At 30.6% G+C, this 25,693-nt stretch overlaps 10 protein-coding genes and 1 non-coding gene across 18 annotated transcripts; 8 read left to right on the plus strand and 3 right to left on the minus strand.

Annotated features, from left to right (window-relative positions):
- The first annotated feature begins 68 nt into the window (after window positions 1–68).
- Window positions 69–2,230, plus strand: LOC100882392 (protein phosphatase PTC7 homolog). The gene is made up of 5 exons (XM_003701097.3): window positions 69–602; window positions 840–1,019; window positions 1,110–1,308; window positions 1,406–1,662; window positions 2,051–2,230. The coding sequence occupies exons 1-5, from the start codon at window positions 377–379 to the stop codon at window positions 2,098–2,100; spliced, it is 912 nt and encodes a 303-aa protein (XP_003701145.1). The 5' UTR covers window positions 69–376; the 3' UTR covers window positions 2,101–2,230.
- Der-2 (Derlin 2) lies at window positions 1,793–5,767 on the minus strand. 2 transcript variants are annotated; one of them, XM_003701098.3, is made up of 6 exons: window positions 5,364–5,767; window positions 5,203–5,268; window positions 4,946–5,113; window positions 4,730–4,852; window positions 4,494–4,657; window positions 1,793–4,419 (listed from the first exon to the last, which is right to left on the minus strand). In XM_003701098.3, exons 1-6 carry the CDS (start codon window positions 5,454–5,456, stop codon window positions 4,317–4,319), a joined length of 717 nt encoding a protein of 238 aa, XP_003701146.1. In that variant the 5' UTR covers window positions 5,457–5,767; the 3' UTR covers window positions 1,793–4,316. The 2 variants fall into 2 exon arrangements, with proteins under 2 accessions (XP_003701146.1, XP_012135876.1); XM_012280486.2 differs by having other exon boundaries at window positions 5,341–5,767.
- Window positions 5,768–5,922: 155 nt separating this feature from the next.
- On the plus strand, window positions 5,923–8,769 carry Ccz1 (vacuolar fusion protein CCZ1). The gene is made up of 10 exons (XM_003701099.3): window positions 5,923–6,425; window positions 6,487–6,581; window positions 6,673–6,766; window positions 6,877–7,092; window positions 7,201–7,376; window positions 7,450–7,593; window positions 7,683–7,828; window positions 7,916–8,180; window positions 8,256–8,383; window positions 8,465–8,769. Exons 1-10 carry the CDS (start codon window positions 6,351–6,353, stop codon window positions 8,515–8,517), a joined length of 1,392 nt encoding a protein of 463 aa, XP_003701147.1. The 5' UTR covers window positions 5,923–6,350; the 3' UTR covers window positions 8,518–8,769.
- On the minus strand, window positions 8,192–11,202 carry LOC100882725 (28S rRNA (cytosine(4447)-C(5))-methyltransferase). The gene is made up of 7 exons (XM_003701100.3): window positions 10,955–11,202; window positions 10,737–10,861; window positions 10,295–10,665; window positions 10,061–10,225; window positions 9,796–9,991; window positions 9,351–9,719; window positions 8,192–9,281 (listed from the first exon to the last, which is right to left on the minus strand). Exons 1-7 carry the CDS (start codon window positions 11,052–11,054, stop codon window positions 8,817–8,819), a joined length of 1,791 nt encoding a protein of 596 aa, XP_003701148.2. The 5' UTR covers window positions 11,055–11,202; the 3' UTR covers window positions 8,192–8,816.
- Window positions 11,203–11,282: 80 nt separating this feature from the next.
- Tsr1 (Tsr1 ribosome assembly factor) lies at window positions 11,283–14,713 on the plus strand. Its single transcript, XM_003701101.3, has 12 exons — window positions 11,283–11,505; window positions 11,592–11,862; window positions 11,929–12,175; window positions 12,251–12,448; window positions 12,520–12,744; window positions 12,815–12,983; window positions 13,045–13,245; window positions 13,337–13,560; window positions 13,629–13,892; window positions 13,967–14,077; window positions 14,148–14,355; window positions 14,424–14,713. The coding sequence occupies exons 1-12, from the start codon at window positions 11,394–11,396 to the stop codon at window positions 14,579–14,581; spliced, it is 2,388 nt and encodes a 795-aa protein (XP_003701149.2). The 5' UTR covers window positions 11,283–11,393; the 3' UTR covers window positions 14,582–14,713.
- A 51-nt stretch (window positions 14,714–14,764) lies between these two features.
- On the plus strand, window positions 14,765–16,558 carry LOC100882943 (cyclin N-terminal domain-containing protein 1). Its single transcript, XM_012280500.2, has 5 exons — window positions 14,765–14,889; window positions 15,003–15,101; window positions 15,217–15,482; window positions 15,551–15,766; window positions 15,841–16,558. The coding sequence occupies exons 1-5, from the start codon at window positions 14,865–14,867 to the stop codon at window positions 16,102–16,104; spliced, it is 870 nt and encodes a 289-aa protein (XP_012135890.2). The 5' UTR covers window positions 14,765–14,864; the 3' UTR covers window positions 16,105–16,558.
- Window positions 16,368–16,559, plus strand: LOC143266101 (U2 spliceosomal RNA). The gene has a single exon (XR_013041205.1). It is a non-coding gene; the product is annotated as a U2 spliceosomal RNA (small nuclear RNA).
- A 296-nt stretch (window positions 16,560–16,855) lies between these two features.
- Window positions 16,856–19,294, minus strand: LOC100883837 (lipase 3). The gene is made up of 8 exons (XM_012280499.2): window positions 19,181–19,294; window positions 18,892–19,090; window positions 18,652–18,766; window positions 17,884–18,130; window positions 17,653–17,808; window positions 17,493–17,577; window positions 17,277–17,419; window positions 16,856–17,158 (listed from the first exon to the last, which is right to left on the minus strand). Exons 1-8 carry the CDS (start codon window positions 19,292–19,294, stop codon window positions 17,006–17,008), a joined length of 1,212 nt encoding a protein of 403 aa, XP_012135889.2. The 3' UTR covers window positions 16,856–17,005.
- On the plus strand, window positions 19,220–22,976 carry LOC100883946 (pancreatic triacylglycerol lipase). Of its 6 annotated transcripts, none has more exons than XM_012280495.2 (10): window positions 19,226–19,358; window positions 20,491–20,525; window positions 20,606–20,824; window positions 20,891–20,974; window positions 21,048–21,313; window positions 21,387–21,861; window positions 21,942–22,193; window positions 22,255–22,369; window positions 22,513–22,719; window positions 22,798–22,976. In XM_012280495.2, exons 3-10 carry the CDS (start codon window positions 20,749–20,751, stop codon window positions 22,865–22,867), a joined length of 1,545 nt encoding a protein of 514 aa, XP_012135885.1. In that variant the 5' UTR covers window positions 19,226–19,358; window positions 20,491–20,525; window positions 20,606–20,748; the 3' UTR covers window positions 22,868–22,976. The 6 variants fall into 6 exon arrangements, with proteins under 6 accessions (XP_012135882.1, XP_012135885.1, XP_012135884.1 ...); XM_076540870.1 differs by having other exon boundaries at window positions 19,240–19,358; window positions 20,247–20,525; window positions 20,600–20,824; XM_076540869.1 differs by having other exon boundaries at window positions 19,240–19,358; window positions 20,247–20,525.
- Window positions 22,977–23,101: 125 nt separating this feature from the next.
- Scox (Synthesis of cytochrome c oxidase) lies at window positions 23,102–24,452 on the plus strand. The gene is made up of 4 exons (XM_003701195.3): window positions 23,102–23,260; window positions 23,387–23,795; window positions 23,872–24,077; window positions 24,163–24,452. Exons 1-4 carry the CDS (start codon window positions 23,192–23,194, stop codon window positions 24,343–24,345), a joined length of 867 nt encoding a protein of 288 aa, XP_003701243.1. The 5' UTR covers window positions 23,102–23,191; the 3' UTR covers window positions 24,346–24,452.
- A 154-nt stretch (window positions 24,453–24,606) lies between these two features.
- LOC100883052 (transcription initiation factor TFIID subunit 10) lies at window positions 24,607–25,615 on the plus strand. 2 transcript variants are annotated; one of them, XM_012280512.2, is made up of 5 exons: window positions 24,607–24,652; window positions 24,722–24,806; window positions 24,895–25,044; window positions 25,116–25,180; window positions 25,262–25,615. In XM_012280512.2, the coding sequence occupies exons 3-5, from the start codon at window positions 24,928–24,930 to the stop codon at window positions 25,461–25,463; spliced, it is 384 nt and encodes a 127-aa protein (XP_012135902.1). In that variant the 5' UTR covers window positions 24,607–24,652; window positions 24,722–24,806; window positions 24,895–24,927; the 3' UTR covers window positions 25,464–25,615. The 2 variants fall into 2 exon arrangements, with proteins under 2 accessions (XP_012135902.1, XP_003701151.1); XM_003701103.3 differs by lacking the exon at window positions 24,607–24,652 and having other exon boundaries at window positions 24,659–24,806.
- Window positions 25,616–25,693: the final 78 nt, after the last annotated feature.

The following is a 25,693-nucleotide window of genomic DNA, read 5'->3' on the forward strand; positions in this document are numbered from 1 at the left end:
TACTGCTCTGAAGTTAGTAAACGCAGAACGAATGGTTATGTAGGTGCAATGTGAATGGTGTTGGAGTCGATTCATTAGTAACACTAACAGAGGTAATACTTTCTCGAGTTGCATCGTAGCTGGAGATAAAATTCAGTTGGGATTACGATCATCTATCTTCGTTTGCTTGATTGTGAGTCAAAATTCGAAGACGTTGCGGTCGATGATAAGCAGTACGAAAAAAACAATCAACGGAATTCATCGACGTTACATGTATTTCGGACGGAAACAACGAAACATGCCACTGATACGTTTGTGAATTAACTGCACGATTCATGAAGATTCTTCGTTTAGTTATTAAAGATGTACGTCATCGAAGTCTGAGCCTCACCGTACGATGCAGTCCATTTATTGGACCGGGAGATTGCTGTCTCGGGCGATATGGAGTGGTATATCAAATTATACGGCATGTGCCGATCCCAATGTGAATAAACGTCGTGAAGCATCCTTCATTTCGGCTGTATGTGGTTTTCCCAAAGATTTTGCACGAGGACGTATGCGTAAAGGACAGTTTGGTGATGACGCTTGGTTCAGTGCCAAATTCAAGACTGTTGAAGTAATAGGTAATGTCAGTCTACTTGAGTCGACAAAAGATCGTCGAGCTTATCTCGGTGCATTTACATATGACTGATAATAAGCGAGATTCGTGAAAATCGGACATCCCGTATCTTTCATCCTCTTCACGAGATCAGTTTGCATTCAAAGAATTTCTGATCAACTAATTGTGAAATGTGATTATGAAAAACACAAAGCAGTTTTTCTATTAGACGAATCAATGTTTTTTTTTTCTTATTCTTTAGGTGTAGCTGATGGTGTGGGTGGATGGCGACATTACGGTATAGATCCAGGAGAATTTTCTAGCTTTTTAATGAGAACTTGTGAAAGACTGGTCTCCATGGGCAGGTTCACACCTTCAGAACCCGCTAGATTATTAGCAAATAGTTACTATGAATTATTAGAAAATAAACAACCCATATTAGGTATAAGAAACAGTCTATTGTTTGTAGCTTTATGAATCTTTGAGAACTTTTTAATGTAAAAGAAACAAATTAATTGTACGATTGTTGCAGGTAGCAGTACTGCGTGTGTTATAGTCCTTAATAAAGAGACGAGTAGCATTTATGCAGCTAATATCGGTGATAGCGGTTTTGTAGTTGTAAGGAAAGGAGAAGTAGTACATCGTTCTTCCGAACAACAACATTACTTTAATACTCCATTTCAATTGTCTCTTCCACCTCCAGGACATTCTGGTCTGGTACTTCGCGACAGGTATTATGTTTTGTATAAACAAAAATGATTAAATGATGAACATTTCATAAATTACACAAAATATCTCATTGATGTTATATCCCTGATGTGACTCTAGCCCAGAATCTGCGGATACCTCGAGTTTTGGAGTTGAAGACGGCGATGTAATTCTTCTAGCAACGGATGGAGTTTTTGATAATGTGCCTGATCAATTACTTATTACTGAAATGCGTAAAATTCAAGGGGAAAGAGATCCTACCAAGATACAAGGTGTCGCTAACTCGATAGCGTGGATGGCTCGTAGTTTAGCATTTGACGGCGCATTTATGTCTCCGTTTGCCCAGAGTGCTAGAGAGAATGGAATTGACACTATAGGTAAGTAAATAACTCTTTCTTAAAATTCTTAAAATTCGGAATCAAATGATTTGTATCGGTTTCGCTTATATTTACCGTCGCGTCAAAAATCAGTCGACATTTTGATTCTTTTTATTTACAATATACACAGTTTATAATAAAAAATATATTCCATTTATTTATAGTATACATTTTACAAATATTGTTAACATAGCCCCTTGATTTATTTGTTTCAAGTATGAGAGGTATGAACAGTGTCAAAAAGAAAAAGTAATGAAAAGAAGAAACAAAATCATGGAATAGATCTTATAACTGATTCTTTAAAACAGAATAACTACTTCATTTTACGAATAACTCAAACAAATTGTAATATTCATTTACATCAACGCTTTAATTTTGTATTTTCCAGGCGGTAAACCAGATGACATTACAGTGCTTTTAGCGACGGTGGCAATATAATAAAGTATGTACAATAGAACCTTGATCATTGTATTATAGTCCATGTCATTGCGTATGTGTACCTAGTTTTACATCATTATATCCCGTTATGATAATCATTTGCTATTTAAATAAATGGTTTTGTAAATCATTCTGTACCATGATTAATTTTTTTTTCTTTAAGTAACCATCGTGAAAAAATAAACAATTAAAACAGAGTAGATTATTTTGTCTGCTATTAGATTATATGGAGACAAATTTTCTGTCGAAATACGTTCAAATAAGTAGGTCCTCGTTACTAACAGTCAGGATATCTTTCATATGCCACAGTAACATACATAATTATACATACAACACTGTAATGCTTTATAAGTAAAAAACGTTATCTGTTTATATTGCACACTCAACAAACTAGTATAGATATAAACATTTGTGACTAATTGCAAAATATGTCCAAAACTTGATCCGAAATTAAATAAATGCATTAAACCCTTTATGGAAAAAAAATACGTAATTTATATAGCAATAATATTAAATTAAATCAAACCGTTTTATTCCATTGCGTGTTCATATAAATAACATTTTTATCTAATATTTACAAAACGACTATTATCCGATTAAATTCTTAAGGCTTTAACGACTTGGATTAAAATGTAGTTAAAATTGCAGAAGATCCTTATATAATCTATGTCCTTCCGAAGAAACACATTGATTAACGGTTAATCGATAATAAAAATTATGATAGAAAATGTATAATGTGAGTTCCAAGATGTAATTAAAATACAACATCTTTCAAATAAAAATAAGCATGTTCGGTATTGTCATTATCTTGTAAATAATCATAGTTTTTCAAAAGAGCACAACTTATATTTGGAAATTCCTAACAGTTTTAACTAATATCTAGTAAGTCATAAATAGTCAATCAATTGAAATTTTTTTTATAATGCTTTGGCTTTTTCCTGACATACACTTTGTCGCAGTAAGTTCAACAAATATATTGATCTAGTATATGATAGAATGCAATCATTTGATCAATAAAGTGAATACATCACAGTACAATATATAACATGATATCCTAAAGTTAACAAACGTTTGAGATAAATCCTATTATACGTAAATCTAAAAATGATACTCATCATAATATTGATAAGAAACTTAAAAAAAAAAACTTTATTGTGCTTACAAACAATGCGCTAAATTAAGTATATTCATTTTGAAATATTTTGTATCAACCTGGTACGTCTCGTAACGCGTTAATTTTCGATTCTAATTCATACTCAGGAACTACATATGTAAAAAGGACAGAAAATACCGTTCTATATTTCATTAAACGTTCTCTAAATTCCTTAAGCTTATAGATGTATTTTGTAATATTACTTTTATCAAAAAATGCCCATAAAAACATAACTGTGATGTATTCTACTATTTACAATATTACGCATTTTTAAGCGTGGTATAAAACGTATTATTATGTAACTAAAAAATCTAAGAATAAATAGAAATATTTACATCACTCAACTGTACGAAATTCTTATAGTAAAATCTTTTGAAATTAGGGGCTTCAATTTTATATTTTTATAGACAGCAAAAATAGTACTTTTTATTTTATGATCAATTCAGAAATGTAAAAATCACAACATTATTTGTGTTTAGTTAAAACTAGGTACCGAATGAAACACGATGTTATAATGAAACTTTATGAAGGAAACGTGTAATAAGACAATTTAAATTACTTTTATGTGTATATTTTAAATTTTGTACTTCATAGAAGTTTTTTAAATTATATGCATTACAATTTCTGAAAATAAATACAAACGAATATTTCAAAACATTTTCTTTGTTTTAACAATTACGTTTTTAGTACGAAACAATTTTTGTATTCTTTTCTAAAAAATTGTGAATATTAACAATGTATCACAATATTCGATTTTTAAGAAGTACTATTTTCATTTATAATTAGTGGTATGTCACTTATACAATATACTGAAAAACATGTAACTACTTTGCATAATACCAAAGTTTTTTGCATGAAAAATTGTAACCCCTGTTAAAGTTGGAAGTCTTATCTTTTTATAAGTTCCTTGTAAGATGATGCAGAATATCATGGACTTTGATCGTATAGTACTGTTGTCAGTAACTGGGAAAATCAAGGACCAGCATTGCACATGTTGCAATGTAAATGTTTACTTGATATGCCAATTGGTAGATGTTTTGGAAGCAGAACCTCAGATTTAGAATTATTGCACATTGGCTTCTTGTCCCCAATTAAATCCACCAGGCCGATCTTCGGGTGGTGGAGTATAATCTGGATCTTCTGGATGTGCGTCAAATAAAGTCTTACTGTGAATAGAAAATACATGAAAAATTTGTTATTATGGCATATAGTTCATTATTTCTTCATTGAAATAACTTACAGTATTTGTGGAGTCTTAAGAATACGAAAACCTCCTCTTAAACGTGGAAATACATCTTCTATAAAATAATACATATGTCCTATGGCCATACCAACAAGATCAACCCATATTGTATTGCCAAGAAGAACAGAAAACCCAAGAAGTACCCAAGGTAAATATGGTGCCTACATAATAAAACATATTTGAATACAATTTATCATACTCGCACAATGTAAAAGAACATGGAAACAACTTACTTGAAAGTTTAGAAGTCCAAAAAAGTTTAGTCTGACAAATGGATTTCTTCGTGACCAAACATAGACTAACATAATTGTAAATGCATGGCCCAAAAATAACAAATTAACAAAAAATGCAAATGTCTATAGTAAGTTCAGAATTCTTGTGTTTAAGAAGGTATATTGAATATTTGCAATTAATACAAAAAAAGTATTAAAAAAACATTAAAAGGATACAATCATACATATGCCCCCAAAAATGAACATCATTACAAAATCAGCTGTTCTTCTGCGAAATGATCCTTCTTCCAACATTCGACAATATCGATATGTAAAGATCATGTTGAAAAGGAAATTGAAACCCATGTTTCCAAAAAATAGAAATGTTGTTATTAATCTCCATAGCTAAAAAAACGTACATTACAGTAATAAGTATTAAATCAAACTAAGGCTTGCTGTTTAATAATTTATTATAAGATTTAATATTTGTTTACCTGATATTGTTCAATTATTAATGTAGGATTAAAATACAATCGAAATGGAGACACCAAATCTAATTGCTAGAATTGAAAAATAAAAATAACCTTGTGGTTAACTTTTGCGGATAAGATTTTATACACGTGGAACAATACCATGAGAAGGGTATTTTACAAACCACTGCAAGAGTTGTGATGACACAAGCTGTTGTATAAGCTCGTGTCACCACAGGTATTTGCATGTACTCCTGCCGGAAAGTTTGATAGGCCATTGGTGTATTGTTATGATCTTCTGTACACCTAAAGACCAATATTTTTTCCAGATTCGTCGGTTTTGTTATTTATCATCACATGTTGTTCGTTACTATGCGTTATCTACATTTAATCACTAACCACATCACGACAAAATTGTTATGTTCAGTTTTGTACACGTAATACATGAACTTGTCGCAGTCGAACGACGTGAATCTCGATTTTGCGTCGTTATCGATAATGATTTCGTGGCCTTTTTGTATTCATGAAAACTTACGTAATTAGTAGTATTCATAAAAATTTAAAAACACTTACGTAAAAATACAAATTTATATTAACTGCATATTCATAACTATTGTTGATACATACATGTTATTTTTAATTGTTCATGTACATCAATTACTGACCTTTCCTATTTGCGACGTTAAAAACAAAAATATACTTCAATAATGTGTATTTTACTGTTAATAATATTTTGATTAACATATATTTTACACATACTGTATAAAGCTTATATTCCAATTTATTTACAGTTACTACATTTTTTAAAGAAGTATGACTGCTCGATTAATAGCGTCAATATTTCGAGAGAACTTGTTGTACATCATACAAAATTATATACTTTCAATCATTCCAAATAATGAATCTTTATTTATAATACAAAATTAATTTTAATTTTCACAGTTCAAATTAATGTTTAATCAGATGGCAGTAGTGTGCTGCCATCTAAATATCTGTCAAGATTTCAAAATAGTTTATTAAACTTTAGGAGCGAGGTTATTTTTCATTTGTTAATTGAAATGTTGGAGTAAGAATAAACTCGAATACGTGAGCCGGTTGACTAATTATTCTGTCATAATTTTTACCTTATGTGAGAGAAGATAAGACATTGTTTGTTTAAACTATTTAGCGAAATGTCATCAAAAACAGAGGTTACATTAGAACATTTTTATATATTTAATGGAACATATGCAAAAAAAGAAGGAGAAGTAAGTGCCTCAAAATTTATACAATGTATGATATTAATAAATTATATATCTTTATCTACAGGAGGAAAAGAAAATTCTTTATTATTATCCTGAAAGAGATTTAGATGTTCAAATTAAGAACATAGGACTTAGTGAAGCAATTATTAAATTTGCACAGTATGTTTAGTTATATAAAATTTTTATAAAACCATTTACTAAATATTTGTGTTTAAGTTGCAATATTATGTTGATCTATTTAAATCATTAGGTCTTTTAATCCTGGACAACCCTGTGACTATTGTCACACACACAAAACTCGTCAAATATATTATCAACCAGAACCAAATTTTTGGATGGTAATGGTAAGCTTATTATTGCAATTAAACTAACAAACATAATACTCAAATAATCTTGAGATTCTTTAAAAGAATAAACATTTAATAGAATTTAATAAATTTCTAATTATTTATAGATTGTTGGAGTACCATATATATGTAAAGAAAAAGATGGTGTCAGATATGTAGAATATCAAAATGATGAAGTTTCTAGTAGCATTTGTCAATCAATATTAAAACAAGCATATGTTATGTTCAGATTATTCATGGGTTCTTTTGACACTATTATTAATGAGCCTGAATGTGGAGGTATAACATTATTAAAACATACACTTGAACATTTTTATTCTAGGGTAATTATATGTATATTTCTTAAAACGTAAATTATAAATTTTCTTAACATGTTCATTCTTATGTTATCTTACGTTATAACATTACGTTATCTTACATATTTTTCACAGTATTTATTATCTCTAAAGTTAAATAACAGTGATATTTTGGATGTTTTCCAAGGATTACAATTTTTACCTCTTGATAAAATAACATTTTTAAGGGTTCAATGCTTTATGAATCTTGTAGAAGCTATGTTTTCTCAAGTAAAATATACAGCATTCCTTTATAATGATCAAGTTGTATGGTTAGTAAAGTTGTAGTTATTATATTAACATGCTATATAGTAATTAGATAAATAACTTTATATTATTATTTAGGAGTGGTTTAGAACCTGAAGATATGCAAGTTGTTTATAATTATTTAGTAAGTACACTTCTACCAGCTCATCTTGAGAAAGAATTACATGGAGGTTCAATGCCCAGAAATTCACCCTCACCATTTACAACTTCACACTATGGAAAGTCCGTATATATACAATATTTTATTTATATATTATATACATGTGTGTGTGTGATAAACATAATACATATTAATTACATAAATTTAATAGATTTGTTACTGGTCCATCTAGTATTAATGAACCAAGTTTAATCGGAAAATCTCCTAAAGTGTTTATAAATTATTCCACAAAACCTGTCTCTTTGTACTTAGTAGTTTACAGAGCACTAAGTGCCACAATTTGTCTTTTCGTTGACAGTAAGTACTTATTTTGTTGTTGATGGTTAAATCACTGTTAATTTCACTATATTGAAAACATATAAAGTTGAAGTATTTATTTAACAGGTAAAACCAGTTTATTAATAGATTTTTTTAAAAGTCTGGATAGTTTTCTTGGTCCACAATTGACTACACTTGTCAGTTCAGTTGCAGAACAGTGTGCTAAACATGTTACAGTCACTCCAGAATCTTGTACGAAATATTTGTATTTTAATAAACTAAATCTAGCATATAAAAGTACGATACATCTCGATAATAGGCGATGTTCTAACGTACTCACTACACCTGAAGTATTGAGAGTTATCACTGACATATATAGCGACACAAATAAGTAAGCAAATATATCCGACAACGATTTCTTTGTCTTTTTATTCTTTATTTAAATGTACATTTTTTTTTATTTTAGGTTGAAAGAAGCCGGTGAAATAGTTATAAAAACTATGAGTGATTATTGGGTTATTGGAAAATTAGCAAACTTGAGAGAATTCTTTGTAGTTATTCAACAAAAAAGTGCAAGCATTATTGAAATAGAAGGTATGTATAATTTACAACTATTTTTTGTTACCAACTGATTTACAATTTAGGAACTATATGCACAAATAACATCTATTTCAGATGAAGTAAAAAGACTTTGTGAGAAACAATTAAAAAGCATATTTTTCCATTAATAAAGGAAATATTTATGAATCAAATGAAAAATCACGTATCTCATAAATGTATTAGTTATAAATGTTGAGCGACTATTTTATACAACGATTGAACTGTTTATTATTTTCATCATGTACAACATATATTAAAATTATAGAAAATAATATGCTGTAAGTGCAAAAGATTATATAATTTATATATAAAATTTAATGTAAAGTATAAATTCTGTACATATACACTACATATTTTTAATATATTTAAATTGTTTAAATCATGTTTTTTTTTAAATATTATAATTATTATAAAAATATTAATAATTTCAATCGACCGAATCTTCTTCCGCATCTTTCTTTTTATGGATAATATTAGAAAATTTTTTTAATTTTGCTACAAAAAATCCATCCATATTATGTACATGTGGATAAAATCGTTTTGTTAATTTTAACGAAGGATGAAACCTGTATTGCCTGTAACTTGTAAAACCTTCAGTACCAAATTCTAAACCAGTAGGTACTAATTTAACGTCGCGCTTTTTAAGGGCATAATCAATAACCCATTCGTTTTCTTCTGGAAGAATTGAACACGTAGAATAAACAATAATTCCACCAGATTCTGAACGCGCATTAGCACAATCTATAGCTGCTAACAGTAATTCTCTTTGCAATGTACAACAGCGTTGTATATCCACTTCGTCCTTATTCGTTTTAACGCTGGGATCTTTTGAAACTACTCCAGTACCAGTACACGGTGCATCTAATAAAACTCTATCGAATCCTTTAATAACCTGAAATGAATGTGATTTAATTAATATACTTATACTGAAATGGAGTACATTTGTATATCGTACACATACCGATGGTAACTTTCGTCCATCATAAGTACAAACTACAGAATTTACAATGCCGAGTCTATGGAAATTGCCTACAACGGCTTTTATTCTTTCTGCATTTACATCGTTTGAAAAAAGTACACCCGTATTTTTCATAAGTGCTGCTATATGTGACGATTTTCCACCAGGCGCAGCACACATATCAAGAATCCTTTCATTTTCTTTGGGCTCTAAAGCCATAACAGGTAAAAAGCTAGATGCGCCTTGTAGAATATAATGTCCAGCTAAGTATTCTGGTGTTGCACCCATTGGAACTTGCGAAGAGTAGACTACTAATCCAACTTTTGTCCATTTTCCTATAGGATCTAAATTGACTCCTCTGTTAATTAAAGCCTGAAATATTAATGAAATATTATTTTATGATGTAAAAGTTAAGTATAATATATTTTATATTTTGTTCAATCAATACTTCGGCTAAGTCGCGGCGGCGTGTTTTCAATGTATTCGTTCGTATTGTCATAGGTCTTTGAATTTCACTTGCTTCCAAAAACTCTAGCAATTCATCTAACGGAAATATTTGCATCAACTTCTGCATTAAGAAATTATTATAGCTATAATAGGTACATAAATCTTTTTTCAGTAGATCCATATATTCTGAACGAGATCTAAAACAGAGGGATATAATTTTTATAAAATCATTTTGTGAAACCATTTTTCAATTTAAAGAAGCATACCTATTGATATCACGCAATCTTTTAAAGTCAGACAATATCATAACAACATCTTTTATACGTTGTTGTACATCTTTAAGATTGGTAACATCTGCATCTTCTTCAGTGGGAAAATGAAATATAAACTCTTGTGACATCATATCATTCATTTCTTCCTCTGCTAATTTTCTAATGAAAGAAATAAAATCAAATTAGAGTTAAAACATTATATTTAATTTAATGTTGAATATTGCTTACTGTTCTTTCTCTTGTTTCTTTTTTAGTCTCTTATTTGCTTTCTCTATCGGAAGTAAATCATCATTATCACTTTCACTGTTCTTTTCTGCTTCCTCCTCATCCAAATCCATTTCTTCATCTTCGTTTGATTCATCACTGCTATTGTATTCTTCATTATCTTCAGCAGCATCGCTTTCATCTTCCATATCACTGTCCATTAATTTAATTTTTTTACTTTTTGACCTTTTAATTTCTGTTTCATTTTCAGATATGTTACTATCATTGTCAAATTGCATTTCTTCATTTTCATCATTTTCATTGTCACTTGTAAATGATACTACATTTTCAGATTTCTTCTTTTTCTTTAACTTTTTAACGTTATCCTTAATGTTCTAATTTAATATAGAAATATTTGTCAGTAAAATTAATATAGAAAATTTTATCATTAAACGAAAAAGCTTACATTTTTATTTATTGTATCCTCTGTTTCCTCATTTTTCTTCTGTAACTTTTTCAAATTTTGATTTTTTAACAATCGTTTTCTTGCACGTTGCCTTTGTCTATGACTTAAGGCTTTTTCTTCTTTTACTATAACAGAGAATTATATGGTTAATATATGAAATATTATATGAAAAAAAATAAACACAAGTTATGTGTAAACAAAATTGCAGTTTTTATTACCTACTACTCCTTTTGGAAATGTTGGATCTTTCTGTTTCTTTGCTTTTCTTCCAGGACCTTTTGGAACCACTTTTCCATCAAATTTGGCTTTTCGTCCCATTGTATCGTAAATATCCTATTTAGGAATTGCTATAAAATCACTTAAATAAAACATAAACATTCGTACATTTCTTATTACGATATAAAACACAGAAGGTACTTAAACTTTTTAAACTGAACACGTGAGTTATAACCTACTCACTCTATTTACAGTAACTTCAACTTCAACATGATTTTTAATTCAATGTTACCAACTCCTAACAGAAATCATAGGAAATTTAGTTCTTATAAAGCACTATAAAGTTCGAAAGAATTTACTAGCGACCCACGTGTTTTGTACAACATATTTGATAAATTATGATGACATCTTCTGCATGAAGTGTATAATTTTTAATGCAAAATGGGAATAACGAAACAAGAAGTGCATCGTCCTGGCGCATTTAAGCAAGTAAATAAACCACATAAAACTGGTAGACATCGAAGCAAAGGATCAATAAGTAGCGACGTTAAAGGTAAAATTATTTATATTCTATTTATATTATTATTTAATTTTATAATTTATCATATTTCTAAATATATATCTCTGTGTAATATATAGGAAAAACTGGGGTCAAAGTTTTATCAAAACACATTCATAGACAGTTAGGAAAAGATGCACGAAGACATCAGTCCTCTCAAATTAGGAAAAATAAAAGAGAAGAAGTATTGCAACAAAAAAGAAATTTAGGTGGATCAAATTCAGCTCCTATTCTTGTATGTATTATTCCATTACAAGAAGACTTGGATACTCAAAATGTATTATCAGTGCTAACAAAAGCGGATGAGACTGCAATCGTAACAAATAGTCCCACTGGTACAACTCATTTAAGGTATAATATCTAATATATAATAGTAATAAAAATATAAGTTATTGATTATTTACTTATTTGTAACAGCCTGCCTAGATTTAAACAGCGATTTTCTATTATTATACCACCAGTTGGAAATTTGTTTGCAACACTAGATGCAGCAAAAATATCTACAACTATTCTTTTTGTTGCTTCTGCTGTAAATCATCATGATAATAGTCCAAGAGATAAGATTCTTGATGATTGGGGTAGAGAAATTATTTTACCTTGTGCTGCTCAAGGTTTGACTACTCCAGTGATAGCAATTACAAACATTGAAAATCTTCATATAAAGGTAACATAAAAAAATCAGTTTTTTCTTACTTTTGGTAAATATGATTTTTATTGATACATATAAGTTTTATTGCAGAAACGTCAAGAATTTAAAAATAATGTACAATCTGAGATTTCCAAATGGCTTCCAGAAGAAAAAATCTTTCATTTAGATACTTCTACTGATGCTTTCAATGTATTAAGACGTGTTGGTTCTCAAAAACAAAGAACTGTGTCATATAGAAACAAAAGAGCACATTTGTTAGCAGAAGAAATTAAGTTTAAGTGCAATGATGTAGGTATTAAAATAATTATTATTTATAATTGTTAAAATATCAACTTCTGATCATTTTTAATTTCATGTAGGACTCAACAGATTTGGGAACCCTTATGATCTCAGGATATTTAAGAAATGTACCATTGTCAGTTAATAGTTTAATACATATACCTGGATTTGGAGATTTTCAAATGTCCCAAATTGATGCTCCTGAGGATCCATACCCTGTAGAGAAGAAAGGAAGAAAACATTGCAATGCAATGGATGATGAACCATCTGTCAGAGTTCTTGAACGTGCTGATCCAAAAAAACAAGTAATTGTACAATTAAAAAAAAAGAAATATTAACTTCATTAATTATGTATTACATATTTTATGTTTATAGGAATCTCTTGAAAGTGAAAACATACCTGATCCTATGGATGCTGAACAAACTTGGCCTACTGAAGAAGAATTAGCTCAGGCTGCAGCTGCTCAAAAGAAGAAAATTGTAAAGAAAGTTCCAAAAGGAACATCTGAATATCAAGCAGCATGGATTCCTGATGAGGATGGAGGTACTTTTTGTTAAGATTGGTAAACGGATTTAAACACATACAGAGATTTATCCTTTTACAGAAGAATTAAGCGAATATTCGGATGATGAATCAGAAGATAAAATGTCAGTGGATGAAGCCAAATCTCAATCAGATAGTGATGTAGAAGCAGAAGATGAAGAGGAATATGATACAGTTACGATATCAGAAGCTCCAGACGAACAACGATATGATCAAAATGTTGATATGATAGAGGAAAAAGAAGAAATAGAAAAATTAAAACGTAAGTTTGCTTGAATTAACGTAAATAATACTTTGTTTTTCATTAGCACACTCGACTGACCTTTGCACCCTTAATTGACTTTTAAATATAGTAGCCAAATTGGATGCACAATTTCCTGACGAAGTTGATACTCCGCAAGATATGTTAGCAAAACTGAGATTTCAAAAATATCGAGGATTAGAATCGTTCAGGACAAGCCCTTGGGATTCAAAAGAAAATCTTCCTACCGATTATGCTCGAATATTTCAATTTGAAAATTTCGATCGAACACGAAAACGTATATTTAAAGAGTCACAAGAAATAGAAGGCGCTATGGTAAAGCTCATAAAATAATTATTATTACTATTGGGCACTAATTCATAATTATTGAAACGTATTTACAGCCTGGTTGGTACATCACAATCCACGTGATAAATGTTAGGAGAAACCTATTTACTGCATTTTGCACATTAGAAAACCGTCCATTAGTTTTATTTGGTTTATTACCGAATGAGCATAAAATGTCTGTCTTAAACGTTGTATTAAAACATACTAACACTATTTCGATTCCAATAAAATCCAAAGAACGATTAATATTTCAATGTGGATTTAGAAGATTTTCCGCGTGTCCAATATTTAGTCAACATACAAACGGGAATAAACATAAGGTATATATTGCATTTTAAGAATTCTGATAAAATTCTTTATATTTCATTACTCAAGATAAACTATATTGTTTCAGTATGAACGATATTTTCAACCTGAAAGTACTGTTGTAGCAAGCATGTTTGCACCCATTACTTTTCCGCCGTGTCCAGTTTTATGTTATGTTGAAAAATTAAATGGATCGTTGGTAAGAGAACATACACGATACTTTTAGTAGTTTAAGTACATTTTTAATGTATCTTAAAATATTTTTATAGGAACTAATTGCAACTGGTAGCGTATTATCTGCAAATCCAGATAGAATAATTGTAAAGAGAGTTGTACTTAGTGGCCACCCTTACAAGGTTTATAAGCGATCAGCAGTTATAAGATTTATGTTTTTCCACCGTGAAGACATAAATTGGTTCAAACCAGTTCAATTACGAACGAAATATGGACGTAGAGGCCATATTAAAGAACCATTGGGTAAATAGCTTTTCGAATTTCGCATATTTAAATATCAAAAGCATGTTAATCATTATATTTTTACGTAGGTACACATGGTCATATGAAATGCGTATTTAATGGACAGCTGAAATCACAAGACACGGTCTTAATGAATTTATATAAACGAGTATTTCCGAAATGGACTTACCAACCATTATTGTTGACAGATTCATCACATCAAGATCAAAGTATGAATGTAGAATAACATTTGTAGAATTATATTTATCTTTAACTGTATATAGTACATATACATGACACAAATACACACATACATACGTAGATACATATGTACATGTATGTACTATTTAAAACATAAAATAAAATGTTTTTGTACAAATGCGTTTTAATCTTATACTGGCATTAAGCAAATTGCGCGTTTTATTTGTATTTTCGATATATCGCGAAATGTATCACGTGACTTACATTGTAACCATGTATCATAACATTCAAATAATATTTAGTAGCAATTTTAGTACACAAAAGCTCAGATGGATTTGGATACTGCTTATATTGGTAATTAGCATAATTTTGCATTAAGAATATTGCAAAAATAGTGTGTAATAAATATAATAGAAAATAATAAACTTTAATTTTTATTCTGATATACGTTTATCTCATATGTATAGAACCTTTACTTGATGATTGGTTAGAAGATCTTCAAACAATCATTAAAGAACAAGAAAATTTTGTTAAAATCAAAGATGAATTTTATATGCCATTTATAGGTAAATTATGTTTATAAATATTTATTCATTATATTTTCTAATTAATAATAGTTGTATTTTATAATTAATAAATATTCATACTAATGTACTTATATATTTCAAATCCTAATTTTAGCCATACCAATTCCAATTGTCAGTGCAGTTTTTAAGATAACAGAACACCTTGACATGGGACCACACACTAGATATATTGCTATTCATTTATATGATAAATTTATATGTAATTATTTTTGGAAAGTGTATAAAGCTACGAACCAAACAGGAAACTATTGGTCACAAATTTGTAAAAAGATATCAAACCAATCAAAATTGTATCTTATGTCATGTTTACAATTAGCAAGTAAAATGGATTCGCATTCTAAAAGTTTAGGAATATCGCAAGTATATACTGTATCATTTTCATATAAACTTATTAGTACTGGTATCTTAATTTCTTAATTATAACATAGGTACTTAATATTTTACAATGGATTGATACAAAATCAGAGTATACCCACAGTACAATCTTTTCATCGGAATATGAAGTATTCAAAATGGTTGGATTTAAAATGCCCTTTTATACACCTTTAAATTGTGTAGAGGTGCTTTTAGCAGCAACAGGTCTTAAGGAGACTCCAAACATGCAAAACCTTACCATAAGCTTATTGGATTTAGTTTATTTACAGGTCTGAGTTTTTTTTTATACATGCTTTCAAGGTAATACTATTATACAATTTATATAGCTAAAATATGCTTATAGTGGGAAAAGTTGTACTCTCATTTACAATATTTAATTTATGGACACATTGCTAAAACTCATCAGGAAAAGAGAAATCTTATGGCACTAGAATCTAACATGTTATTTCTAGCTGCTTCTGTAATTCTTTGTGGAACATTTTTCTCCTGTATTGATAATGAAACAGCCAAAGTTATTGCTTCAAAATTATCAGAATATATAGATATAAAACCTAATGATATTTGGAATATGGCTAATATACTTCTTGTGATGTCAATTCAAGAATAAATATTAAACAAGAATATGTGATATACAATTTTAATATTAATATTTCACATTCAACGTTTTGTTTATTAACTATTTTATAAGCCTTATAATTAATTATAGATATCTCTTGTATACAATAACTAGTGACTACCGACATTTGTAGTCTATGCGGTAATACGTGTAAGTCACAGACGGACCACTAGGGGATGTTTCGGACGACCGCTTTCTCGCAATTAAAACTGATTGTTGTAGCATATAAAGTGGTCCTAAAGGGAGAGTCAGGTATCGCTTCTCGGCTATTTTAGCTAAGATCAAAGTGTAGTATCTGTTCTTATCAGCTTAATATCTGATACACTCCCCATTGGGGAGTCAGAATATTAATCTCATTTTTGAACAAGGTTGGGCACCGGGGCTTGCTCCGAGTCCGACGCGGGTCGCATCTGCATTGCAGTTTCGCGGAACGTGGCCCACATAATATATTTGAAAACTCAAAGAATCTTTGTAGAATTAATAGTATTACATATCACATCTCTCTTTTGTATCTCAAGTGCTCTATGATTAATAATTCTTTATGTTTAATATTCGGCAACATTTTGTAGTTACGAAAACATGGAGCACTCAACAGAGAGTTTATGAGAAAGAGATGGAGGAAGAGACGGAATTAAAATGTAACTAATTATTATATAATAAGAATTGATCATTTAAACATAAATAGGATTATCGGAAAAGTAAGTTGGAAAAAGAAAAGATTAATAGGAAAATATTAATCATATTTAACAAAAATGCATTTTATTTATACGATCTACTGGAACTTTTGTAACGTTACAAGCCCTTAACTTCAATGGAAAATGATGATCTTTTTGTACATTCCTATAACCGTGATACGTTCTTGTCGAGTGGAGAAAGTAGTGGTATTTTGGTGCTAATTTTTATATCGTTGCATCAGACTAAAAATCTTGTTATATAACAAAGTGTCGACGTCCTTGCCCCAGACAAAATCAAGATGCGCAAAAAGGCTATTTGGTACCAATAACTTCTGGGCATTGGGTAGCATTTTGTATAATTTAATTGAATCCTATCAAATGATAAACAGTAAAGACGAGTTAAACAAATTTTTTTCTTAGTCAAAACATTTAAGAAAGTTGAATATAACACGACAGACTTCGTATACATTAAAATGTAATTATACAAACCTTGTGATCAACTAAAGCGTCGTTGGTGCTATAATGTATATGTACAGGCATAGTAACTTTACTCAGATCATATTGAGGAGGCAGAATGCTGCCGTATTGCCTTAAGTTTCTGATGAGACCATGATCATATTGTTGGAATCTGCCTATTAAATATAGCGAACATAATTGGTAAAATAAAAAAGAAGCATATTCAAAATTGTATCGTATGGTAGTTACCTGAATTCAGTAACTGTGCGTAATGAACAACTTGCCTCACAGATGCTCCAGCAGGATCATATTTTGCAACTGACGGTACAAGTGTCTATAAATTAAAAAAAAAGACAATTTCCAGCATCGTACTGTTATAACGAATATGCTCAACGTAAGTTGTAACTACCATATTAAGTCCTACGTCGATACCACCTGCAAGGAATATTATATTTCTACATATCGGTTGCGTTATCATGTCTTCCTTGCACATTTCTTGTCCAAGAATTTGTATAAGCTTCGATGAAGGTGTGAACTCGGTCACACCTATCAATTCTCCCAATTTCTACGAATCAATACAATTTTTTTTATTCTGTTGTAAAACGAAATATTTAGCAAAAAAATTATGAGATTTTTTTACCATTATATCATTCGCTATTGGAGCCAACAGACGGAACAAAATATTTCTCGTGTGAGGCAAAATGACTGCCGGTGCCAAAGCGAACGTAGCGATTAATTTCTTCTGATATTCTGGTCGTTCGCTAGCCATTACGAAGAACGATGTACCACCTTGGCTGTGTCCTACGTAAAATATCTTCTCCTGTTTGGTTTCCTTGAGAATATAATCGATCATCGCTGGAAGGTCGTATATTCCCATTTCGTGCCAGCTTTATAGAAACATACAGTATTTTCGCTCTATTAATTTCTCCTAACAACCTAACTAAAAATGTGTTTAATGATGAGAGTCTGTTTGCAAATTTTACGAAAATTATTTGCACCGACCAATATAATGATCATCGTTTTGCAGATTTTGCAGAAGGATAGAATTATGCAGCTAAACACGAATTCAGGTGGATCCAAACAAAAATAAAAAATCTTGAAACATTCGTAAGCAATTCTGGATGAAAACTTCACAAGAAGATGTTCAAAATCATGTCGCATTGTATTGCCCTATTTCTTCTCATTTTTAATGTGGTACGTTGATACTTTGTCTAAGGTAGTTTAGATGATTTTTATGATATTGTCACCAAATGTATTGTAGAAGTTGACAAATTTTTTAATTAACAATATATTGACTTGACCAACAATTCTCTTGTTTTGATATTGCAGCGGTCTCCGTGAATTTATATGAAGATGATTATAACGAGGGCTGATAGTTTATGGCACAACAAGAATCATATGAACGTACCTGAATTTCCAGAAATCGTCGTCCAAAACATTCATGCTAACATGTTTTCGACTGTATCTGTTACCTCGCACATTACCTAGCCACACATCGTATCCCCAGTCCGACAGCATGAAAGCTACAGAAGAAGTTGAGTATTTTTATTCTCAATATCAGTATTGGCTTTATTTCTTTGCAGAATGAAAAGATTAGAAGTTATTTAATATCTATAAAATCATTAGTTATGCAAATAATAATTGATACCTAAACTTCGTGAAGGATCCGACAGAACCCATGTAGCTGAACAATCTAGGAGTCCATGAAGCATCAGTACGGCAGGCTTAGTACCAGATGTAGTCCTGTTTTGACGACCTGTGATTCTATGTAGTTGCAGTATATACCCATCTTCCGTAGTAACTTTATGAGTTTCAGCCTCGTAACCTAAGTCAATTGCTCGTTCACTCTAAAAAATATAAGTATTCAATTTTTCAAAGTATGACAATTACAAGAAGTATAGTTGAATAAATATTACACTACCGCGAAAATTACTTACAGGGGTTGGGGAACGAAAAGGGTCATCGTCGTTTGCCCCATTTTTGTGATCTGCAACAGGTATTCCCAAGATGATTGGCAGTGAGAGGCACGAAAAAAGTAATATCTTAAACATTGTGAAGACCCAGGAAGATCGTTCGAAAAATGTTAACAGTCTTGACGTTATTTCGAATTTATAGGTATTACTATTTGTTAACTTTTCTGTTTTCTGATTATTGGTACTAATTACATTGTTGTGAACGCACTTGCGTACAGTCGTTATTTGATTAAAATCAATAAATTCATTAAATATTAAGTTACTATCTGTTTACATTGCGAGAAGATAAACTTGAGAGATAGATGATGTGCAGGTGTCCAATAGACTCGACACTTGTTATTTATTATTGATCTTACATCATTGTTCATAAATGATTGATGTTCCACATTTAATAATGAATTACTTTTATCGTGTACATTGTTTTAGCTTTGATAAGTACATGATAATAATTTGACAAAGAAGTAATTTATTGGCATAATTTATAATTATTTGATATGTTGACAATGAAATCTGCTTTAATATTTGGAGACAATTGTTTGCTGAACATTCTTCTTATTATTTCAATATAATATCTCGGTTTTCTGCCTGTAAAGTATCGGCATCTTCGTAGAAAATTCAACCAAACGGATTGTATCTTTATTGAATTATAACCGTGAAACTCGTTCATCCGGTTTCTCGGATCTTTGAGAAGAAACATACGTGGTTTTTGATGCCCTAAACGTAAAAATCTTGTTTTGATAACGGTTGTGTGCTTCCAATTCAAAGCTTCTTATTCTTGATAAGATTTCACTAAGATATAGAAAATATATCCGTAGCCTTTTATAAATCTATAGAAATCGCAGTAAACGATAAAAAAGCTTAAGAACAGGTGCAAAATAATTACTCGTTACATTCGCTTTTACGATAACTGTAAGATATAATCAGAAAAGCACGTGCAGATTAATTGTTTTTGAAAAAAACAATATCGTCGTTTTCTACTATCTAAAACTGTTGCTGAAATCTACCAAGTGAAAGCAATGAATTTTTATAGACACGGTCATTACATTCGCGCATGAAAGATTGCAAATATTACATCATGTTGAATACGCAGAATGAGGTCATAATCATGGTGACCAAGGGAAAGTAGGTATTACTTTTCGTTTAACAGCTTGAAGCCAACGGATATGCATTTCTGAAATCATTGAACGACTTCAACATCCATGTATAATATCTCTGAAAATTGTTAACCGAGTATCTCTATAATCATTTATGAGTAATGAATAGGTCTATTACAGCGTGCTCACGAAACGTAAAAATGATTGCGTAAAAGGTTTGTACCTTCCTTTGCAATAACAACGAATGGAAAGAAGAAGAACTCGGTGAATGTTTCGTATTGCATTTGAGTTTCAGGTCACTAGTATAAGGAAAAACGTTATGAATCGACGAGAAAACAGGGACAGCGAAGGAAACGCAAAGAAGGAGAGAAAGGCGAAGAAGAAGAACGTGGCGACAACGTTGTTAAACGCAAATATTCGATGAAAACTCAATGAAAGATGCAGTTCGAGTTGATAAGACATTTGCTTTTTCTAATTCTCTTTGTCCTCTGCAACGTCGAAGCTAAACGTTCTGGTAAGTGAACCTCAGTATGCAGCGAAACTGTCTGTTACTTCCGTAACTTAACTTCTCTTCTTCCAGTAAAACTTCTTGCAATGAGAAATCGTATAATGCTTCATCGAGCGAATGCTAATCATCAAGACCGAAAACCGAAAATTTGCTACGGTAAGAATTGAAAGAAATGTCCTTGAGTTTAATCAAGCTACATAAAAAGTAAAAATTAAATGAATAATTTTAGATTTCTTAGGGTGTTTCGCGGATCCACCAGCTGGCTTATCGCTAAAACGACCACCTGAACATCCCAACGTAATTCAAACAAGATTTTTATTGTACACTCGTGCGAGACGAGAATCTCCGGATAATTTGCAGTATAGTGATAATTTTAGCTCGATTTTGGAATCACGATTCGATGCGACTAAAAGTTTGAAAGTTATAATACATGGCTATAAAGGAAGCGGAAGTGACGTCGGTACAATCCTCATAGTACAAGCTCTCCTGGACATGGTAATAAACAGAAATTTAATTTCTTATTGTTATATTCGATATATGGGTCGGTACATTAAGCAATATTTATTAGGAAGACACGAACGTCCTAGTTCTCGACTGGACCAGAGGAGCTGCAACAACTTATTCAGCAGCAGTAGCAAATACCGAACTCGTAGGTCGGCAATTGGGTTTGATCCTCTTGGATGCCATCGGTTTAGGCTCGCTTCCTAAAAATATTCATGTAATTGGCTTCAGTCTTGGAGCTCACGTTGCTGGTTGTGCTTCCGAAGTTCTGAAGAAAAGGAATATTCTCCTTGGTCGTATCACAGGTTTAGATCCTGCGTCGCCGTTTTTCAGAAATCATTTATTCAGAGAAAAGTCTAGAAAACTGGATGCTACGGACGCTCAGCTTGTAGACGTGATACATACCGATGGTTCCGAGGATTTTGCCGATGGTTTCGGGCTTTTGAAACCACTTGGTCATATTGATTTCTTTCCTAATGGTGGTAGAGAACAACCTGGCTGTTCTGACGTAAAGAATTCTGTTGTTGTTAGTCACTTAAATGGTAAACTTTTTTCTGTTAATTTTGGATATTAATAGAGCGTAATCATTGTTAACGATTATAAAGGTGTAATAACATTGCAGAGGAAATGCTGACTAAAGAGCTTGCTTGTAGTCACTTAAGAGCATGGATGTTCTTCTTCGAAAGCGTACGTATGGGAAATGAATCCTGTAAATTTAACGCCTGGCCTTGTCCTCAAGGAAGAAATTCGTATATGAGCGGAATATGTTTTCCCATGGAGTCTACACTTTGGTCCCAAGAGATGGGCTACAGAGCTAATTTTGGTCCTTTAGGAATTTATTATTTGCCTACACGAGAAGAGCAACCATTTTGTGGTAAGGTTGACTATATTTAAACGTATACATTTTTTATTTTAATTTAAATTTTTATCATCAGGGCAATCTCTTAGAGCATCAGCAATGATCTCTGATGACAAATTAAAAACATCCGGAATACTGTTTTTGAAGATCGCACAACAAAATTCGACGATAATTTTTAAGCTTCGATGCATGTAAGATATGATTCGATAATGATTAATGTTTTTTTGCATTTATTGAATACTAGATAATATTTTATATTTACTTTTAATTTTTATATAATTGATAATGTCATATTGTGCACATCTGAATAAGTTTATCAAAATATCTATTTAAGAGTAACGAATCGAAAATACAAATCGACAACGATTTACAACATTGCCGCAGCGAAATATCAATTTCTGCCGAGTAATCAAGTTACGATAAAGGCATTGATTTGGTATCAAGCGCTCAGAAATGAAGAAAATGAAAATGCAATTAAGAATTCTAACCCGGATACACTGCTCATAGATAAGATTGCAATTGAAGACAGAAAAAGTAACAGGTACATGAGTTTATACTTATTTTAAATTAAATTTCGTTAATAAAGTAGTAACTTATTTATTATTTATGTATTATATAGATGGGAATATTGCGCTACAAATACAAGTATAAATTTACAAGAAAAAACTGTGTGGTTACATCGAGTATAGTACAACTTTTTGTAGAAAGATCGTCCATTTTGGCATTATTTTACAATAATGTTTATCCTTACTATTATGTCCAAAATGTAAAAAATAAAATAGATTGAACGATCATAAATTATTTTTTTATTATTAACTTGTATTTTTTATATCTTTGTTTCCATTAAATCGTTTATAAATATAATTATTCATAAAATATAATAGAAGTATTTTATACGCGAAACGAACCTATTTTTTGAATAGCGCGCGATAACGTCGAAAATGACAATATGTATACGGCAATACCATAACCTCTGCTCGATGTAAAGCCAATGCGTATATATAACTGTGAAAATGATGTTAAAATTAATGAATCAATCAACTATGTTACTAAATAGAACCTCGATTCAGATTTTAAAAAAAGTAAGTATTATTTTAAATATACATGTACTTCTTAATTTTTCTTTTGAACATAAACGTATCGAAAATTTTATTAACAAGACAACTCTTGAAAAAAGTAATTAACAATTTTATAACGCATTATTTTAGAACTTCCAAAACTATAAACAGTATTATCCACAAGTCAGATGCATAAATACCTCTGCAAAATTTTATCAATCAAATAATATAGGATCTCTGCCTTCAAGAAAAAAGCCAGTAGCAAAAAGCCCTTTTTCATGGAAAAATACCATTATTACAACCATATTAGGAACAGGTCTTGTAATGTATCTATATTACCTACAAGATATGAAAGATAAAGAATTAGATCGTCAAAGGAGACGTGAATTAGGAAAGGCAGCTATAGGTGGAACATTTGAATTAGTTGATCCCGAAGGAAAAACGGTGAAATCGCTAGATTTCTTGGGAAAATGGCTTTTAATTTATTTTGGTTTTACGCATTGTCCTGATGTATGTCCAGATGAAATAGAAAAGATGACAAAAATTGTTGATATTTTGGGTATGTTATAAATAATTATAATAATAACATTTAAGCACAGAGAATAACAGTATATTATTCTAAACTTTAATTTTAGAAAAAGAACATAATATAAAAGTTCAACCATTATTCATCTCTGTTGATCCTGACAGAGATACTCCAGAGATTGTAGGAAAGTATATTAAAGAATTTTCCGATAAAATTATTGGACTTACTGGCACACAAGAGCAAGTTGCTAAAGTAACCAAAGCATACAGAGTGTACTATAGTAATGGACCTAAAGATCAGGATTCAGATTACATTGTCAGTAACATATTTTTATTATATTTAATATAAGTTCAGTTATTTTAAGGAACATAAATTTTACTTTCGGTGTAATTTGTTCTAGGTTGATCATACAATAATTATATATTTGATAGACCCAGATGGTTTATTCGTAGACTACTATGGTCAAACTCATTCGGCTGAACAGGTTTCACAAAGTGTTATAATAAATAAAATGAAGTATGACAAGCTAAAAAGCGATTCCTGGACTCCGTCGATATCACTTAAAAACCCACTACCAGCATAATTTGTGTTATGTGCATTTCTATGTTAATTAATTTTTAAAAATTTTCCAGTAGAGCATTTGTATTATATTATAAATTTAAGAAACAAATAAATTTTCATTAAGTAGTATACTAGCATATTTTTAATTGTTTTTTAGAATATAAATATGCTTATAATTATGTAAAAGGATAAGTACTTTTCTTATGTGTTTAAATAAAACGCGGGAAATCGAATGATATGTTTTTTGACTTGTATCCCCGATTAACCTTGATCTGTTTCCGGTCGGTAAGTTGAAACTGACGTATTGTTGCATTGACGTTTATGTATATGTATATAGGTTTTTTTATGCATAATCCTTAATGGCATGTTGTTATTTACAGAGTTTTTGTAATTTGCAGTAAAACAGTAATTGAAAACAATATCACTGACAGCAGAACCCTGGAAATTTATCGAAAGGAAATTTGATACTTCTGTTGTTTACAGGTTAGAGTGTGATATTTATAATTTATCAATTTTTGTAGTTCAATGAAATCTGTCCATAATATTAATTATTTTAAATAATTCTCGATAGATTTTGACATAACGTGTAAACAATTAATTATAAATGGCGGAAGATTTTGGAAGAGAAACACCACCGATGTACACAAGCAATGAAGAAACTAAAACAGCTGGACAACCTCTCTCAGATTTCTTATTACAGTTGGAAGATTATACACCTACGGTAATCACATATCATGATTATAATTAATTTAATTTATATTATACTAAATGTTATAAAATGACTTTTCCTAGGTACCTGATGCGATCAGTGAACATTATTTGCATACAGCTGGTTTTAATACAACAGATCCTAGAATGTAAGTCTTCCTAAAAAGTATGAACTTTCAAAAATATTGTTCTAAAGTTTATGATTGCTGACATGTAGATAATTATTTTAGAGTACGGCTTGTTTCATTAGCAGCACAAAAGTTTATATCTGAAATAGCAAATGATGCGTTACAGCATTGTAAGACCCGTGGAGCAAATCAGAATACAAAAACAAAAGGAAAAGATCGACGCTACACTTTGACCATGGAGGACCTGACACCAGCTGTTGCAGAATATGGCATCATAGTTAAAAAACCACATTATTTTGTTTAATTCCCTTTATTTCATTTTTCTTTATTCACAAATGATTTTTATTTATTTAATGTTTTTTTGCATGTATATGAAGTGAATTTCTTGTATACCATGTATATTGTATAGTTTTTATAAGAATTAATATTATAAACAAACATAAATTATACAGTCAATGCAATTCAAAGTTCTTACATAATAGGTTTAATATGATCAAAGAAATTGTAATACATTATCTATTCGGTGAATCGATT

This window comes from Megachile rotundata, chromosome 16 (assembly GCF_050947335.1).
Source record: "Megachile rotundata isolate GNS110a chromosome 16, iyMegRotu1, whole genome shotgun sequence".
NCBI lineage: Eukaryota > Metazoa > Arthropoda > Insecta > Hymenoptera > Megachilidae > Megachile > Megachile rotundata.

What these genes read in the sequence shown, in the direction of transcription:
- LOC100882392 (XM_003701097.3), top strand. Translation starts at nt 377, where the DNA reads ATGCAGTCCATTTATTGGACCGGGAGATTGCTGTCTCGGGCGATATGG. An exon ending in AAATAAACAACCCATATTAG is followed by an intron (nt 1,020 to 1,109) that starts GTATAAGAAACA and finishes CGATTGTTGCAG; the next exon opens with GTAGCAGTACTGCGTGTGTT. An exon ending in GGTCTGGTACTTCGCGACAG is followed by an intron (nt 1,309 to 1,405) that starts GTATTATGTTTT and finishes ATGTGACTCTAG; the next exon opens with CCCAGAATCTGCGGATACCT.
- Der-2 (XM_003701098.3), bottom strand. Translation starts at nt 5,456, where the DNA reads ATGGCCTATCAAACTTTCCGGCAGGAGTACATGCAAATACCTGTGGTG. An exon ending in TAATAATTGAACAATATCAG is followed by an intron (nt 5,114 to 5,202) that starts GTAAACAAATAT and finishes ACGTTTTTTTAG; the next exon opens with CTATGGAGATTAATAACAAC. An exon ending in TTGGGGGCATATGTATGATT is followed by an intron (nt 4,853 to 4,945) that starts GTATCCTTTTAA and finishes AACTTACTATAG; the next exon opens with ACATTTGCATTTTTTGTTAA.
- Ccz1 (XM_003701099.3), top strand. Translation starts at nt 6,351, where the DNA reads ATGTCATCAAAAACAGAGGTTACATTAGAACATTTTTATATATTTAAT. An exon ending in TATAATGATCAAGTTGTATG is followed by an intron (nt 7,377 to 7,449) that starts GTTAGTAAAGTT and finishes ATTATTATTTAG; the next exon opens with GAGTGGTTTAGAACCTGAAG. An exon ending in AATTTGTCTTTTCGTTGACA is followed by an intron (nt 7,829 to 7,915) that starts GTAAGTACTTAT and finishes TTTATTTAACAG; the next exon opens with GTAAAACCAGTTTATTAATA.
- LOC100882725 (XM_003701100.3), bottom strand. Translation starts at nt 11,054, where the DNA reads ATGGGACGAAAAGCCAAATTTGATGGAAAAGTGGTTCCAAAAGGTCCT. An exon ending in ATTTCCAAAAGGAGTAGTAG is followed by an intron (nt 10,862 to 10,954) that starts GTAATAAAAACT and finishes TCTCTGTTATAG; the next exon opens with TAAAAGAAGAAAAAGCCTTA. An exon ending in AAGAAACAAGAGAAAGAACA is followed by an intron (nt 10,226 to 10,294) that starts GTAAGCAATATT and finishes TTCTTTCATTAG; the next exon opens with AAAATTAGCAGAGGAAGAAA.
- Tsr1 (XM_003701101.3), top strand. Translation starts at nt 11,394, where the DNA reads ATGGGAATAACGAAACAAGAAGTGCATCGTCCTGGCGCATTTAAGCAA. An exon ending in AATAAGTAGCGACGTTAAAG is followed by an intron (nt 11,506 to 11,591) that starts GTAAAATTATTT and finishes TGTAATATATAG; the next exon opens with GAAAAACTGGGGTCAAAGTT. An exon ending in CAAACGGGAATAAACATAAG is followed by an intron (nt 13,893 to 13,966) that starts GTATATATTGCA and finishes ATATTGTTTCAG; the next exon opens with TATGAACGATATTTTCAACC.
- LOC100882943 (XM_012280500.2), top strand. Translation starts at nt 14,865, where the DNA reads ATGGATTTGGATACTGCTTATATTG. An exon ending in AAAGTTTAGGAATATCGCAA is followed by an intron (nt 15,483 to 15,550) that starts GTATATACTGTA and finishes ATTATAACATAG; the next exon opens with GTACTTAATATTTTACAATG. An exon ending in TGGATTTAGTTTATTTACAG is followed by an intron (nt 15,767 to 15,840) that starts GTCTGAGTTTTT and finishes ATATGCTTATAG; the next exon opens with TGGGAAAAGTTGTACTCTCA.
- LOC100883837 (XM_012280499.2), bottom strand. Translation starts at nt 19,294, where the DNA reads ATGTTTAAGATATTACTTTTTTCGTGCCTCTCACTGCCAATCATCTTG. An exon ending in CTTTTCGTTCCCCAACCCCT is followed by an intron (nt 19,091 to 19,180) that starts GTAAGTAATTTT and finishes TATATTTTTTAG; the next exon opens with AGTGAACGAGCAATTGACTT. An exon ending in GGATCCTTCACGAAGTTTAG is followed by an intron (nt 18,767 to 18,891) that starts GTATCAATTATT and finishes CTTCTTCTGTAG; the next exon opens with CTTTCATGCTGTCGGACTGG.
- LOC100883946 (XM_012280492.2), top strand. Translation starts at nt 20,749, where the DNA reads ATGCAGTTCGAGTTGATAAGACATTTGCTTTTTCTAATTCTCTTTGTC. An exon ending in AAAACCGAAAATTTGCTACG is followed by an intron (nt 20,975 to 21,047) that starts GTAAGAATTGAA and finishes GAATAATTTTAG; the next exon opens with ATTTCTTAGGGTGTTTCGCG. An exon ending in ATTTTTAAGCTTCGATGCAT is followed by an intron (nt 22,370 to 22,512) that starts GTAAGATATGAT and finishes TATCTATTTAAG; the next exon opens with AGTAACGAATCGAAAATACA.
- Scox (XM_003701195.3), top strand. Translation starts at nt 23,192, where the DNA reads ATGATGTTAAAATTAATGAATCAATCAACTATGTTACTAAATAGAACC. An exon ending in AAAAATTGTTGATATTTTGG is followed by an intron (nt 23,796 to 23,871) that starts GTATGTTATAAA and finishes CTTTAATTTTAG; the next exon opens with AAAAAGAACATAATATAAAA. An exon ending in ATCAGGATTCAGATTACATT is followed by an intron (nt 24,078 to 24,162) that starts GTCAGTAACATA and finishes AATTTGTTCTAG; the next exon opens with GTTGATCATACAATAATTAT.
- LOC100883052 (XM_012280512.2), top strand. Translation starts at nt 24,928, where the DNA reads ATGGCGGAAGATTTTGGAAGAGAAACACCACCGATGTACACAAGCAAT. An exon ending in TGGAAGATTATACACCTACG is followed by an intron (nt 25,045 to 25,115) that starts GTAATCACATAT and finishes GACTTTTCCTAG; the next exon opens with GTACCTGATGCGATCAGTGA. An exon ending in AATACAACAGATCCTAGAAT is followed by an intron (nt 25,181 to 25,261) that starts GTAAGTCTTCCT and finishes TAATTATTTTAG; the next exon opens with AGTACGGCTTGTTTCATTAG.